The 16515-nt window shown below is 44.9% G+C and overlaps 1 protein-coding gene across 1 annotated transcript in view; it reads left to right on the top strand.

Moving 5' to 3' along the window:
• The window catches only part of coro2b (coronin 2B), a 41280-nt gene extending 26564 nt beyond the window's left edge, over nucleotides 1–14716 (top strand). The window contains exons 8-11 of the mRNA XM_033050143.1: nucleotides 435–547; nucleotides 4757–4847; nucleotides 10585–10721; nucleotides 14259–14716. Coding sequence (XP_032906034.1) covers nucleotides 435–547; nucleotides 4757–4847; nucleotides 10585–10721; nucleotides 14259–14390 — 473 coding nt within the window. The 3' untranslated portion in view covers nucleotides 14391–14716. The remainder of the gene's footprint in view (nucleotides 1–434; nucleotides 548–4756; nucleotides 4848–10584; nucleotides 10722–14258) is intronic.
• The last annotated feature ends 1799 nt before the right edge of the window (nucleotides 14717–16515 follow it).

The following is a 16515-nucleotide window of genomic DNA, read 5'->3' as shown; positions in this document are numbered from 1 at the left end:
TCCACGCTGAATCCGAAACAAAACTAAATTAAAACGAAGGGAAGATTCTGGGCACACTGTTACCACCACCTGTGCAAGCATAGAAACATAGAAACATAGAACATAGGTGCAGGAGTAGGCCATTCGACTCTTCGAGTCAGCACCGCCATTCAATATGATCATGGCTAATCATCCAAAATCAGTACCCTGTTCTTCCTTTCTCCCTATATCCATTGATTCCGTTAGCCCTAAGAGCTATATCTAACTCTCCCTTGAATACATTGAATTCAATATAAATTCGATGTGAATTACATGTATTCAATGAATACATTGAATACGTTGAACACATAGATATCAACAGAGTTAGCGAATGTGGGTTTCCATTCAAAGATACGTGGTGTTTTAATATTTTTAAGTTTAGGAGCTCATTGGAGGCTTCTTTGTACGTGTTGCAGGTGTGATGCCAAAACACGGGCTGGACGTGTCCATGTGTGAGGTGTTTCGGTTCTACAAGGTGGTTACACTGAAAGGAGTGATCGAGCCAATATCAATGATCGTGCCACGAAGGGTGAGTGAGAATAACATACACCCGCTGTTGTTTCCATCGGCGGAGCCAGGCTACAGAGCCTGTTCTCGAATGGAATGCACTATGGAAGGGGAGGTCAGAAACAGGTTCAACTGCAACTTTCGTAAGAGGAGTTTTTAATCTTTTTATTTTGTTTATTCATTTGCGGAATGTGGACGTGGCTGGCATGGCTGGTTTCTGTTTTCCATGTCGAGTTATCCTTGAGACATCAGCAGTGAGTTAATACTTGAAGTATCAGGCATCACACAAAGTAAATACTCCCACCACGCTGTCGGCTGGGAAGTGTCACCATAATGAAGAAAGAATGATATAGTTTTAATTCAAAATAGCACGCTGCGTACTGGGGAACTCAGCGATGTGTTCCACTGGTGTTTACAGGTCTTTATCCTTCTAAATGCTAGAAGTTCTGGGTTTAGAATGCTGCCTGGATTAGAGGGAATTAGTTTATAAGGAGAGGTTCAACAAACTGGGATTGTTTTCTCTGGAGTGTTGGATGTTGAGGGGAAACTTGATGGAAGTATATACAATTATGAGATGCATAGATAACGTGGACTGTCAGAACCTTTTTTCAAAGGTGGAAATGTCAAAGACTGAAGAACATAGTTTTAAGGTGAGATGGGCAAATAGTTAAAGGAGATGTGCAGGGCAAGTTTTATACACAGAGTGGGAGGTGTCTGGAACGCACTAGCATCTGAGAGACTTTGAGAAAGGTACATGGATAAACAAGGAATGGATGGATAGGGATCTTGTGCAGATGGAAAAGATTAGTTTGACCTGGCATCATGTTCAGCACGGACATTGTGGGCCGAAGGGCCTGTTACAGTGCTGTTCTCTGCTGTATATTGTCATTGATGCTTTGGTCAATTGCTGTGTACCATGTGGTCACACAGCAGGGCTGTGCATTCGCAGGATTATAGGAATCGAACGGGAAGTGGGATTAACAGGGTAGATATTTTAAACACATCCATGAACGGCTAAACTAAACAGGTGCGCCAACACATGTTTCTTGTATGTCCACTTCAATTCCAGAAAGCACTTTTTCACTGAAATTTAGGTAATAAGATTTGTAGGGTCACAATCTGAAAAGTGTTTTCAATTAAAACCTGTTCCTATATTAATGGTTTAAATTTTCATGGAGACTAAAACACTTTTTGGTAACATTACTATCATGGGTGGCACAGTGGCGTAGTGGTAGAGTTGCTGCCTTACAGCGCCAGAGACCCGGTTTAGATTCTGACTACAGAAGCTATCAGTACAGAGTTTGTACGTTCTCCCCGTGACCTGCGTGGATTTTCTCCAGGTGCTCCGGTTTCCTCCCACACTCCAAAGGCGTACAGGTTTGTAGGTTAATTGGCTTGGTGTAATTGTAAATTGTCCCTAGTGTGTGTAGATAATGTGCAGACTCAGTGGGCCGAAGGGCCTGTTTCTGCGCCGTACCTCTAAACTAAACTAAATTACTGAGGAGGGGCTTGTGGCTTGTTTCCATGGAACGGTTCCACACAAATGCAAGTTATTGGCATCGTAGTACTTGCGGCCAGATTCTCTCACCAATAGAAATGTGACTGAAGGCCCTTCAAGCGAAAGTCAAAGAGCTGGATAACTCGATGCAGCCCATTATCTGATCGGCCTAAGGAAAGCTTCCTCCTAATCCGTTGCTATGCCCACGCGCTGATTATAACAAAAGGCTGAGCTCTCCAATGTCCAGCTTGAGTTCTCTCACATTGGTACGCAGTGTAGTCATTTCCTAAACGACTACAGACCCTTCCAAGACAATAATCCCAGAGGGAGGTCTGTGTAGGAGGCGTCTACATCCGGAAGAAGCTGATCACTGAGGACACAGTACAGGCACGGAGTAGCCAAGGCCCGGAGAGGCCCGTCGTCTTGGTCATGTCCTGTGAGCTAATGATGAGGGATTTAATTAGCCACTGAGTGGTGCATCAGTGGAATTCACTGCCACAGATGGCTGTGGAGGCCAAGTCATTGGGTATTTTTAGACCTGAGATTGATATGTTCTTGATTAGTGAGGATGTCGAAGATTACGGGGAGAAGGCAGCAGTATGGGGTTGAGAGGGAAAAATAGATCAGCCGTGATTGAATGGCAGAGCAGATTCAAAGGCTTATGAACTCTTGCGGCCCACAGCACTCAGTGCTGCCCCCCCCCCCCCTGTGTTGGGCCAAAGCCTGCCCTCTCTCCTGGAAAATGTGCCTGTCAGTGGGGATGTCTGCTCCAGAGGAGAAGCAACCCTTCCGCCGACTGACCATTGCTTGAGTCACAGGCGTTAACAGTGCCTGTGTAACAGTCCAAAACCAGCATCTCCAAATCAAGTCGAGCATATTGCCATGTACACCACATGCGGTGAGGTACACCATACAGCCACAATGATCATCTTGCACCGAAAAGAAAGCTCAGGCAGAATCAGTGCAAAGAGTTTTATTTTGCAAATGTATACATTTCAAAAGTTTTCACAATTATTAATGACCCTTTTCTTATCGAGCAACAAAGAGGAAGATGACTGAACTTTACTGCCTTCCCTCACAGTGGGAATGTTGATTCTGCTGTGGGGGGATGTTTATGTTAAACTCTATCGTGTATTGTGTTCTTTTTTCATTCGTCTGGCCGTATGGTAACTCGAATCTCACTGCACCAATTGGTGCGTGTGACAATAAATGGAACTTGAACTTGAACTTGGTAAGCTTACCTGGCAACTCCCCCAGCAGTCTGAAGAAGGGTTCCGACCCGAAACGTCACCTATTTCTTCTCTCCAGAGATGCTGACTAACCCGCTGAGTTACTCCAGCATTTTGTGTCCATCAAGGTATAAGCCAGCATCTGCAGTTTCTTTCCACACAGAGATGATCTATCTATGCATTGGTTTCCTGTCCCCGACCACTCACTGACCTGTCTTCAGTCTGAAGTGGTCAATAAAATGCCAGAAACCCAGACTCATAACGACACCCCTCAACGCTCTGGCCTTCGAGGAAGGAACCTTGGTTACGGCTCAAAATATCCCCGGCAGAGGAAGCCAGCAGGAAGAGGGAATCAGCAGGGTCTGATTGGAAGTGGAATGACATTCACTGGAGAATTGACATTCTATAACTAATGGAAGATATAATTCAAAAGTACAACAAAATCATCCTGAGCGATATCTAGACCTACTTCCCAACCGGAGTAACAGTGCAGAATCTGGAATATCCCCCCCCCCCCCCCCCCAATAAAACAATAAGGGTTAATCCAACAGTCGGAGGGTGTGTAAGTCCAACAAGTTGCTGGGATCTATCAGCAGCAGATCTGGGATCTAGTTGAACGATAGAACAGTCTCCATCCCTGGGCTCACAAAAATGCTGGAGAAACTCGGCGGGTGCAGCAGCATCTATGGAGCGAGGGAAATAGGTAACGTTTCGGGACGAAACGTTGCCTATTTCCCTCACTCCATAGATGCTGCTGCACCCGCTGAGTTTCTCCAGCATTTTTGTCCACCTTCGATTTTCCAGCATCTGCAGTTCCTTCTCTGTCTGTCTGAGGGCTTCTCAAATATTGGTTTGCGGTCATCGTGGATGGCTATTTTTTATGAGATAAATGAATGATTTTGCTAAAATCCAGGCATTGGGACACCTTCCTTGTGCCCGACTTGTATTACACTGTGGATAGACACAAAGTGCTGGAGTAACTCAGCGGGCCAGTTTGAGTTTAGTTTAGTTGATTGTCACGTGCACTGAGGTACAGTGAAAAGCTTTTATTGCGTGCTAACCAGTCAGTGGAAAGACAAATACATGATTACAATCGAGCCATCCGCAGTGTAAAAATACATGATAAAGGGAATAGATTGAATCATGTTTAGTGCAAGATAAAGCTAGTAAAGTCCGTTCAAAGAGTCGTCAATGAGGTAGATTATACTTCAGGACTGCTCTCTTGTTGTTGGTAGGATGGTTTAGTTGCCTGATAACAGTTGGGAAGAAACTGTCCCTGAATCTGGAGCTGTGAGTCAGGCAGCATCTCTGGAGAAAATGGATAGATGACGTTTCTGGTCCAGACCCTTGGTTCCCAACCCGGAAAAGTCACCAATCCTTTTTTTCCAGAGATGCTGCCTGAATCGCTGAGTTTCGCCAACATTTTGTGTCTATCTTTAGTATAAACCAGCATCTGCAATTGTTTCTTCTATTTCACTGTGTTCGATTGTTTTTGTTTTTTCAGTCTGAAACGTACCAAGAAGATATCTACCCGATGACACCCGGGACAGAGCCTGCACTGACGGCAGACGAGTGGCTCAGCGGCATGAACAGAGGTTCGACCTTTCAATATCAGTACTTGCTTGGTGCTCATTGTGGCCACAGTCCCACCTCACATAGCGGGACTGCGAATGTCAGACATAGCCCAGCGGAAAGGCCAATCAAAATACCCAAGAGCTTTCACTAAGGCTAAAAGCCCCACACTGAACAGTAGCAGCAATTAACCTATAAACCGTAACAAAAGCTTGGTTCATGTCAGGTTTCTGTTGTTTATTACTGTCACCTATGCCGAGGTACAGTGGAAAGCTTTGGCTTGCATGCTATACAAACAGATTAGATCTACCACACGTAAATACAGGCAAGTCAAACTCAAGGGCAATAGATAGAACAAAGGGTGCAGAATGTGGCATATCTCATGTAGCGCTTCTTTGCCCTCTACATGAGCTGCGCCCCAGGTTCGTTAACTTTAATTCCCTTATAGGTGTTTTACTGGTGTTTCTCACACAGATATTCAAAAAAAAACAACACTCAATAAATCAATCTTTTATAGTACCTTTAAGTATTAATTACTATGTGGGCCCACACACTCACTCACACAAGCCGGCAACATTAAAAACAAAACAAGAATAACCCCACGTTGCAGGCCTGGTCGAAGCTGGAGAGCGTCGCGGCCAAATACAGTGGAAGCCGACAAGTGCACCGTGCAGAAGCTCACGAGATGGCGGGGAGTTGGCCGACCAGAGAGGACCCCATGTGGCAGAAATCTTCCTTCTCCCTCGTTGTCTCCAGGGCTCAGCTAACCGCTGCTCTCACTCTCCTCGTAATCACAAAGTCCACACAGCCACAGTCTTTAATCCACACCTCCGAGCTGAAGGGGTAGCAGTTAGCCTAGGCTTCTTCTCTCTCTCTCCTGGACTTCGATCACCCACAATTCCCAGCTCCCGCCCCCAAATCAATCACCACACAGGAAAAATGATCTAACTCATTAACAACAAATCAAAATGCAGAACACATATTCACAGCAAAACTTATATACATTTCTTAATAAGAAAAACTAATATGAAGTTACACAGGGCTACACTCAGATCAGATTCAGATTCAGATTCAACTTTAATTGTCATTGTCAGTATACAGTACAGAGACAACAAAATGCAGTGTCTGTTCCATAGACAAAGTTCAAAGTCAACAATGGGGTAAAAGTGAATTGGACAGTACCCTAGCTTATGGAAGGGCTGTTCAGAATCGTGATAAAAGAGAGGTGGAAGCTATTCCTGAGTCTGGTGGTGATGCACGTTCAAGCTTCTGTATTTGCTGGACGGGAGCAGGGAGAAGGAGTGACCAGGGTGGGTCCACTCAGTGATTATGTTGGCTGCTTTTCCAAGGTAATACGAAATGTAGATGGAGTCAATGGCCTGGTCTGCGTGATGGACTGGACTGCATCTACAATTCCCTGCAATTTCTTACAGTCTTGGGGCAGTGGGGGGGATCTGTAGAAGTTTGTAAGAGTTATTGGAGACATGACGAATTTCCTCAGTCTCCTCAGGAAGTAGAGGCTTTGCTGTGCCTTCTGCCAGACACGTGCGGTTAAATTAAGGCACCGTGATATCACCGTGCTTCCCCTTTAAGAATTCTTCAAAAGAATCACAGGAAAGGACAGGACAGTGAACTCCATAGCCAGCTTTACCAAGACACAGAGCATTACAATGGGCTGGATGGCTTCCTTTGATGCTGTATCCATCTCTGCTCTCTATTTAATTGTATCTCTCTCTTGCTCACTCTGGATAACTCACTGTTCAATAATAAGCAGAGCTGAATACTATAGGAATCAACCTGCTATTTTACTGAGGTGCCTTTAACGTACAGCATCCGTATACATTCCGATTCTTCTGAAATGCAAATTGGTCTGCATTCCTCCCCAGATATTAATCTTCATTCCTTTGTCTTTGACTCATTCCAATGTTATTTATCTCCATAATCTCTGCCAGCGAACATTTCTCTGTGCTCCTCTAGTTTTGCCCTCAGCTCTGGAAACCCCTTGTTACTCCTTTCTTAACTAACTCTCCCTCTAATACCTACCTCTCCGACCTAGTTAAATCATCAAGTTTCTTGTCGTCTGCACAAGTACGGGGAGACACAGGTACAATGACAATCTTGCTTGCAGCAGCATCACAGTCATAGTGTCATGGAGTTATACAGCATGGAAACAGGCCCTTCGGCCCAACTTGCCCACACTGACCAACATGCCCATCTACACTAGTCCCACCTGCCTGCGTTTGGCCCGTATCCCTCTAAATCAATCCTATTCATGTACGTGTCTAAATCTTTCATCAATGTTGCGATAGTCCCAGCCTCAACTACCTCCTCCGGCAACTTGTTCCATACACCCACCGCCCTTTGTGTGAAAAAGTTGCCTCTCGTATTTGCAATCTTTTCCACCTCACCTTGAACCCATGGACTTAGACAACACACAACATAAATTACATATAAATCTTACGTAAATGACACATACATTCTATGAGACAGTAAAAAGATAAAGGGGTGCGCAAACCCAAAGTGGTAGAGTTGCTGCCTGACAGCGCTAGAGATTCAGGTTCGATCCTGACTACATCAAGAGGGACAAGGCTGTTTAATTGCCTTACGGACAATGGAACAATGAAATTCTTGCAGCTGAAATTATATCAGCAGCATAGCAGGCCTATTAATGCAATACATAATAGCTAACATATAATGATCAGCATAGCCAGACTTGTCCATACTCCATTGCGGGAGGCAGTGGGTGGACATACAGGCTACATCGAGCAAGAACCAGTGCAGCTTCACAAGATAACCGTTCATCTACTCTAACACCCGGAGCTGAAGCCGAATGCTATGAAAATGCAAAGGCAGGGCAGTTCAGCAGCTGACTGACTGTGCTACTTGCATTCAGAGATTAGATCACTGTCTACAGCATGAGCGGTGCTGCTCACTCTCCCTGCCAGTCATCGAGCTACATGAAGACAGAAAAGGAGCTCTTTCCTTCTTGGCAGCGGCACTGAGTGGCAGGGCGTTCCCTTCCGCACATGGAACATACAGCTCATAGATCCTGTGCTGTTTATCCTCCACGCCAGCCGCTCTCCGCCCTATCCTTCTTTCCTCATGTACATGTTTGCCTTTGCCGAACGCTGTTGATGTCATCAGTGTTTATCTTCGGATGGAGTTTCTATGAGGATTCTGCACCATTTTTGCTGACTCGTGGTTTTTTCTAGACCGCGACCTTAGTGTGAGCCTACATACTAGGTCAGAAGATAGACACAATGTCAGGGTTTATGCAGAGAAGGCAGGAGAATGGGGTTAAGAGGGAAAGATAGATCAGCCATGATTGAATGGCGGAGTAGACTTGATGGGCTGAATGGCCTAATTCTGCTCCGATCACTTATGAACTTATGAACACAAAGTGCTGGAGTAACTCAGTGGGTCAGGCAGCATCTCTGAATAAAATGGAATAGGTGGCCTTTTCTCATGTCCCATTGCCACAACCTCTATCTTTCAGTCTGAAGAAGGGTTCCAACCCGAAACGTCGCCTATTCCTTTGCTCCAGAGACGCTGCCTGACCCGCTGAGTTACTCCAGCATTTTGTGTTTATCTTCGGTATGAATCAGCATCTGCAGTTCCTTCCTACACACTAGGTTGGAAGGCGAGTTGGCTGCTCTAGCTTGTCCCTAGTGTGTAGTAACTGGTCGGATCTGCAGAGAGCTGATGGATACATGGGAACAATAAAGTAGGATTAGTGCGAATGGGTGCTTGATGGTCAGCACTGGCTTAGTGGGCCGAAGGGCCTGTTTTGGTGCTATCTGAATCTAGGATTAGTGTTGCTGCATTCAGGCCTGAACGCTTCTGATTCACATAAGGAGCAGCACAGTCAGCTGATAGCTAGACCTGTCCCACCTGTTATCCCCTCATAGCGATCACATCCCAGCTCTGTGCTCCAGATCTCTCTGCGTGCTCCACTATTGCAGCTCCACCATTTGTGGGAAGGCTTTGCATTTTTCCCTTCCAATTCATCCTATTAGACCAGGTGTGGGGACAATTCCTTCTGCATCCACATAGAAAGTGAACCCATCACCATATCCGTTGTTGCTTGAAGGACACTTCAGTGCTGTTCTCCCCAGGGGTCTGGTCTGTGTGCCCACTTCACTTTCATCTGAACACCATTATAATCTGAGGAACTTAGAAACAGAGTTCATAGACTCAGAATTTAGTTTAGTTTAGTTTAGAGATACAGCGTGGAAACAGGCCCTTTGGCCCACCACGTCCGCGCCGACCAGCAATCCCCGCACACTAACACTATCCTACACACTAGGGACAATTTACAATTTTTACCAAAGCCAATTAACCTACAACCCTGTACGTCTCTGGAGTGTGGGAGGAAACCGGAGCACCCGGGGAAAAACCACGTGGTTACGGGGAAAGTACAAACTCCATACAGATGGCACACGTAGTCAGGATCGAACCAGGGTCTCTGGCGTTGTAATGGCAGCAACTCTACCGCTATGCCGCCGTACCACCCTATTAGAATTAAGCACCATGCCACCTTTATTATACAGAATTAGGACCGAGATGAGAAATGGCTTCACACTGATGGTGATGGATCTTTGTAACTCACCACATTGAACGTTAGGCTTGTAGTTCACTCAGTGCAGGAGGTTATAGAGAAACATAGAAAATAGATGCTGGAGGAAGCCATTTGGCCCTTCGAGTCTGCACCGCCATTCACTGCACTGTGATCATGGCTGATCAATCATCCACAATCAGTAGCCCATGCCTGCCTTCTCCTCATAGCCCTTGATTCCACTAGCCCCTAGAGCTCCATCTAACTCTTTTTTTTAAAATTCATCCAATGAATTGACCTCTACTGCCCTCTGTGGCAGAGAACTCCACAAATTCACAACTCTCCGGGTGAAAACGTTTTTTTACCCATCCCAATTTTAAATGGCCTCCCCTTTATTCTTAGACTGTGGCCCCTGGTTCTGGACTCCCCCAACATCGGGAACATTTTTCCTGCATCTAGCTTGTCCAATCCTTTTATAATTTTAGATGTTTCTATAGGAACCCCCTACCCCTCATCCTTCAAAATTCCTGTGAATGCAAACCCAGTCTTTCCAATCTTTCCTCATATGGCAGTCCCGCCATCCCAGGGATTAATCTCGTGTCCTATATTTCAGGACATTAAGATGCAGGGAGATATGACATGAAAATGACACCTAGGTCAAACATCAGACATTTAAGTGAATCTTAGTGAATTACAGAAGAAGAATCTGAAGAATTAAATAGCCTATTTCATTTGCCTTCTACCATGTTCAACAAAAAGTTCTTTAAATATTTTTTAAATGCAGATTCTTAAAATCCAAAATAAAACCAGCTGGAAAACCAAGCAGATCAGGTGGATTTGTTGGATGGAGAAAGGGAGCCAATGCTGAGATCCTATATCAATTCCACACCCGACAATTATCTTCTCACAACCTGCCTCCCTCCACTCTCTTCTCCTTTAAGACTCATCTCCTTCCGATGCAATAGCATATGTAGCTGCCATCATTTGGGTTGATGGGACACCATACACTATTAAAAGCACAATGCTCTTGCTGGTTAACCTCAAATAATATCCTGACTTTAGCTTGACTGTATGTTTGCACTTTAATATAAAATGTCTTTAGTTTGTTCAACAAATGGGGCATTGGGAAGAAGGATTTGCAATGAATATTTTGCAGATAATTTTCCTCTGCTGTTATCCCAACTTCTGTGTTGTTGTCCTGACAGATCCGATTCTAATGTCTTTGAAGGAAGGTTACAAGTCCACAAATGTCGCCTTCAAGCCGCCAAAAAAGGATAAGAAAAGTGTGGTGGTGAATGGAATCGATCTATTGGAAAACATACCACCTCGAACAGAGAATGAGGTGGGTGTGGGTGTGGGTGTGAGTGCGGGTATGAGTGCGGGTGCGGGTGTGGGTGTGGGTGTGGGTGTGGGTGCGGGTGTGGGTGTGGGTGTGGGTGTGCGCTGGAACTCTGAGTCAAACTTACTGCTTCATAATCTTCCAAACATTGCCTCCCCCATATTTAGTCTTTTAGTTTTAGTTTTAGAGATACAGCTCAGAAACTGACCCTTCGGCCCACCGAGTCCATGCCAACCGATGATCACCCGTACAGTAGTTCTATCCGACACACACTAGGAACAAACTACAGAAGCCAATTAACCGTTTGGTTTAAAATTAAAGTTTTCGAACTTCTTCTTACCCCTTTTGAACATGAACGATATTATTTGTATTATTTGAGTTACTTATTTGTTTGTTTTCCTGTGTTTTATTTTTTTTTTTTTTTTTTTTTTTTTATTGCTTACAAGTTTATTTGTGTTTGTATTTTTTAACATGTTCAATAAAAAAATAAAAATAATAAAATAAATAAAAATTAAATAAATAAATTAAAAACAAATAAAATAAAAAAAACCTACAAATCTGCTGGGCTTTGGAGTGTGGGAGGAAACCGGAGCACCTGGGGAAAACCCACTCATTCGCAGGGAGAACATGCAAACTCCGTACAGACAGCACCCATAGTCAGGATCAAACCCGGACTCTGGCACTGTAAGGCAGCACCTCTACCGCTGCCACAGTTTCCGTCGGTACTGGTGTTTCATTTTTGTTGAACAATCCAATTAAAACAGCAATTAATTTGCAATCATTTTTTAAATTGCCTGATTATTTAAAAAAAATAACTCAACAGTTGTCAATTATAGTGTTACATTATTAAAAAGACTGACAAATAATATGTTATTTGTAGTGTTAACAATGAACACGGCAAACAATGAAACTTAGTTTCTGCAGATATTAGTTATTCATTCAGTTAAATCCCAGTAATTGGTCTTCCACACTTATACCCTCATTTAGTGTCATTGTTATGTTTCATTTGCAGTTTGCAGATGAGTAAAGTAGTTGAGTTTAGTTTAGTTTGTTGTCACGTGTACCGATGTACAGTGAAAAGGCTTTTGTTGCGTGCTATCCAGTCAGCAGAAAGACAATACATGATTATTATCCAGCCATTTACAGGAGTACGTCGATGCAGCTATGAGTGGAACACATTGCCACAGGGAGCTGTGGAGGCCAAGTCAGTGGATATTTTTAAGGCAGAGATAGACAAATTCGGGATTAGAACGGGTGTCAAGGGTTATGGGGAGAAGGCAGGAAAATGGGATTAGGAGGCAGAGATCAGCCATGATTGAATAGCGGAATAGACTCGATGGGCCGAATGGCCGAAATCTGCTCCTATAACTTGTGAACATGAATAATTAGCAGGGTTAGGGTTGGCATATTTTATTGCAAGGGGCTTGGGCGGTTAAGCAAGTATTGTTACAGTTGCACAGGGTGAGAACACACCTTGGGTATTGGGTTCAATCCTACTCACTTTAATTAAGAAAGGATGTACCAATAATGGAGGCAGTCCACAGAGATTCACTGAGCTGAAAGGGCATTCCTATCTCAAATTAGTCCTAGAGCCCTAGAGCAGGAAAACAGGCCCTTCGGCCCAACTAGTCCATGTCGACCAAGATGCCTCATCTAAGTTACCGTGCATTATCCTGCATTTATTTAGTTTAGAGAAACATCATGGAAACAGGCCCTTCGGCCAACCAATCCCGCACTGACCAGGCCCTTCGGCCAACCAATCCCGCACTGACCAGGCCCTTCGGCCAACCAATCCCGCACTGACCAGCGATCCCCGCACATTAATACAATCCTACACACACTAGGGACAATTTTATATTGATACCAAGCGAATTAACCTACAAACCTGTACGTCTTTGGAGTTTGGGAGGAAACCGAAGATCTCAGAGAGAACCCACGCAGGTCACAGGGAGAACTACAAACTCTGGTTAGACAAGCACCCGTAGTCAGGATCGAACCCGGGTCTCTGGTGCCGTAAGGTAGTAGCTCTACCGTTACGCCACCATGCCACCCTTTTGGCACAATTCACTCAAAACTTTTCCTATCCATGTACATCCAAATATTTTAAAAATATTGTTATTATACCTGCTGCAATGACTTCATCTGGCAGCTCGTTCCATATACCCACCACCCTCTGGGTGAAAAATTAGCCCCACAGGCTCCTGAGGTTCCCTTTAATTCTTGATTCCCATTTCATGGCTTTATGGCAAAAAGATGGCGTACATTCGTGCTAACTATGGCGTTCATGATTTTATACACCTCTCCTGCGCTTTATGGAATAAAGTCCTAGCCTGCCCAATCTCTCCTGTTAGTTCAGGCCCTCAACTCCTGGTGACATCCTCATAAATCTTCTCTGCAGACTTTCCAGCTTGATAGCATCTTTCCCATAGCCCCCCCCCCCCCCCCCCCCCCCCGCAAACACGTGTTGGGGAAACAGACCCAACGGGTCTGCACTTGGTCTAGTCACTTATAAAAGCATCATAAATTATATATTTAAAAAAAACACAATACATGAAATAAAAATCCAGATTAAAAAGAATGATCATGTCCTACAATGAGACAACGATACCAATGTCTCCACAGCTGGGATTCATAGCGTGTAGTGCTATACCTAAACTCAGTACAATACTCCAATATCTCTCCAACTTCACCAACGTCGTGTACAACTGCACCACAATGTCCAAACTTCTCCATTCATTTCCCTGAGCGTGCCAAAAGCCTTCTTCACCACCCTACCTACTGACTGGAAGAAATGTTAGATCTGTACTCTTTGGAGTTTAGAGGAATGAGAGGTTATGTTATTGAAATGTATAAGATGCCAAAGATAGAAGTTGAGATGTTTCCACAAGTGGCAGAATCATGAGCAAGGAGATGTAACCACGATCCAGCAATGGTCATCAAAATTGAGGTACATAGGCATTTCTTCTCACAGAGAATGGCCAATCTGTAGAATCCTCTACCCCAGAGGGTAGTGGTAGCTAGATCATTATGATAACCCCAATAATATACTGGCATCTACACGCCTAGTTTAGGTTGTCCCGTAGTCTAACAGTGTTAAGGCATTTTAGACTCTCATGTGGCATCGGATTTGGGTTTCCTGCTTAAACGTTTAACGTGTGTGTTTGCTAACAGATACCTTATTACTGAATATGAAGTTAGTTATTGTCGTATAATAGCATAAGTGTGTATAGGTAGTTTAGGTCCTACTTTGGCATTGGGCTGGGTTGAGCGCCTATCTTGGTGTAATAGCACAATTGTTTTGTGTTTTAGGATAGACACAAAATGCTGGAGTAACTCAGCGGGACAGTGCTTTGTGTTCTACCATATAACCATATAACAATTACAGCACGGAAACAGGCCATCTTGACCCTTCTAGTCCGACCAGTAATTAGAGAAAGGGACTGAGAGGGAATGCAATGTGGAGCAGGAGGGAACAGTATAAATGAGCCAAGAACAAACTAATCCACCGTGACTGAACCATCTAATATTTTCCCCCCGTAGCTTCTGCGAATGTTCTTCCGACAGCAAGAGGAGATCCGGAGGTTGAAGGAGCAGCTGATGCAGAAGGACGTGCGGATACACCAACTGGAACTGGAGCTGAAGAATCTGCAGAACGTGCCGAAGAGCACCTGACCTCTGGCTCCCAGCCGCCCTCAACTCAACCCTCCGGCATGTCACCGACTTATCAGCAACGGTTATACGCAGATTGTAAGAATGCTATAGGACCTTTGAAACCCGCCCAACCTGCCCCACCATCCCGAGACGAGAGGTAAACTGGAAACCACGTCCGTTTGTCCGAACTGTTTAGCCATATGCACAACTAACAGCAGGTATCTGGAGAGCTAAACACCGTCTATACAGATCGCGGCATCTTTGGCAGGCTAGAGACGCTTCCGCTTGAACAAGTGCTGCATGCTAATGAATTTTAACCTTGTTTTACAATTAAATACTCCAAGGTGCCTCCGAGCTAGTGTCTTTGTCAGCCTTGCCCCATGTAGCTGCTGAGGTTGAAGGTTGAATGGAAGAGAGCTGAGCAAGAACGGGCCCATCCACGCATCACTACCTCAGCTACCGAATCCCCACAGAACCCCCCACACCTCCCTTCCTGTTGACGGCCATCCACCATTTTAAACAGCAGTCGCATTGGACGCCTTGCATCCCATTAATGCCGGCCCTGGGTGTTGGATGGCTCAGGATGCTCACGTTAATGAAGAAGCATTGAGTGAATGCGGGGCACTCTGACTCCTGTAGGGTCTCAAAGTTAAATGAGCTTACGACAGGCAAATCTCTGACCATAACAGACCACAATGTTTAGGTTTAAGAAGGAACAGCAGATGCTGGAAAAATCGAAGGTAGACAAAAATGCTGGAGAAACTCAGCGGGTGAGGCAGCATCTATGGAGCGAAGGAATAGGTGACGTCTCGACCCGAAACATCACCTATTCCTTCGCTCCATAGATGCTGCCTCACCCGCTGAGTTTCTCCAGCATTTTTGTCTACCTACAATGTTTAGGTTAAGGGCCTGTCCCACTTTCATGACCTAATTCACGACCTCTGCCCTTGACTCATACTCGCAGCATGGTCGTCACGAGGTCTTAGGAAGTCGTAAGTAGGTCGTAGGTAGGTCGTGATGCTAGTCGTAGGTACTCGTGGCATCAAGTAGGTCGGGGCGTTTTTCTAGCCTGATGAAAAATGTCCACGAGTAAAAAAGGTCGTGAATTAGGTCGTGAAAGTGGGACAGGCCCTTTAGCTGTCGGAGTTATTTGGATTCATTAGTGGCTCAGTTTCCAGCACATTAAATGTAGGCTCGAGTCAGAGCATTTAGAAACCTTTTTACAGACCCGTCCCGAAACAGAAAAGTGGAAAACTAATACTTGGCCGGAAGACACAGGCGAAAAAATAAAGTGAAGTTTCCCAACTTGAAGACAGAACTGAGCTAGTCTGCTTTCAACAACATTAAACATTGCCCTGACTTGATTTGATAGCAACGCATGCAGTTCAGATCAGTTCAGTTTGGTTTATTGTGCAACGAGGTACAGTGAAAAGCTTTTGTAGCGTGCTATCCAGTCAGCAGAAAGACAACACATGATTACAATCGGGCCATTTATCGTGTATAGGGGAATAACGTTTAGTGCAAGGTAAAATCAGCAAAGTCCGATCAAGGATAATCTGAGGTAGACAAAAATGCTGGAGAAACTCAGCGGGTGCAGCAGCTTCTATGGAGAGAAGGAAATAGGCAACGTTTCGGGCCGAGACCCTTCTTCAGACAGATGTGAGGGTGGGGGGAAGAAGAAAGGAAGAGGAGGAGCCAGAGGGCTGAGGGAGAGATGAGAAGGGGAGGAGACAGCAGGGACTACCTGAAATTAGAGAAGTCAATGTTCATACCGCTGGGGTGTAAACTACACAAGCGAAATATGAGGTGCTGCTCCTCCAATTTCCGGTGGTCCTCACTCTGGCCATGGAGGAGGCCCAGGACAGAAAGGTCGGATTCGGAATGGGAGGGGGAGTTGAAGTGCTGAGCCACCGGGAGATCAGGTTGGTTATTGCGAACCGAGCGGAGGTGTTGGGCGAAACGATCGCCAAGGATAATCTGAGAGTCGTCGATGAGGTAGATAGTAGTTCAGGACTCCTCTCTCTCTCTGTTTGTGGTAGGATGATGCAGTTGCCTGATAACAGCTGGGAAGAAACTGTCCCTGAAGTCTGGGTCCATTAAGCTGAAGGCACCAAACCCTTACATAGCAGGAGTCTTACTATGAAGG

The sequence above is a fragment of the Amblyraja radiata genome, chromosome 34, assembly GCF_010909765.2.
Source record: "Amblyraja radiata isolate CabotCenter1 chromosome 34, sAmbRad1.1.pri, whole genome shotgun sequence".
Taxonomy (NCBI): domain Eukaryota; kingdom Metazoa; phylum Chordata; class Chondrichthyes; order Rajiformes; family Rajidae; genus Amblyraja; species Amblyraja radiata.
Note: the sequence above shows the minus strand (reverse complement) of the source record. Positions and strands in the feature narration are given on the sequence as shown.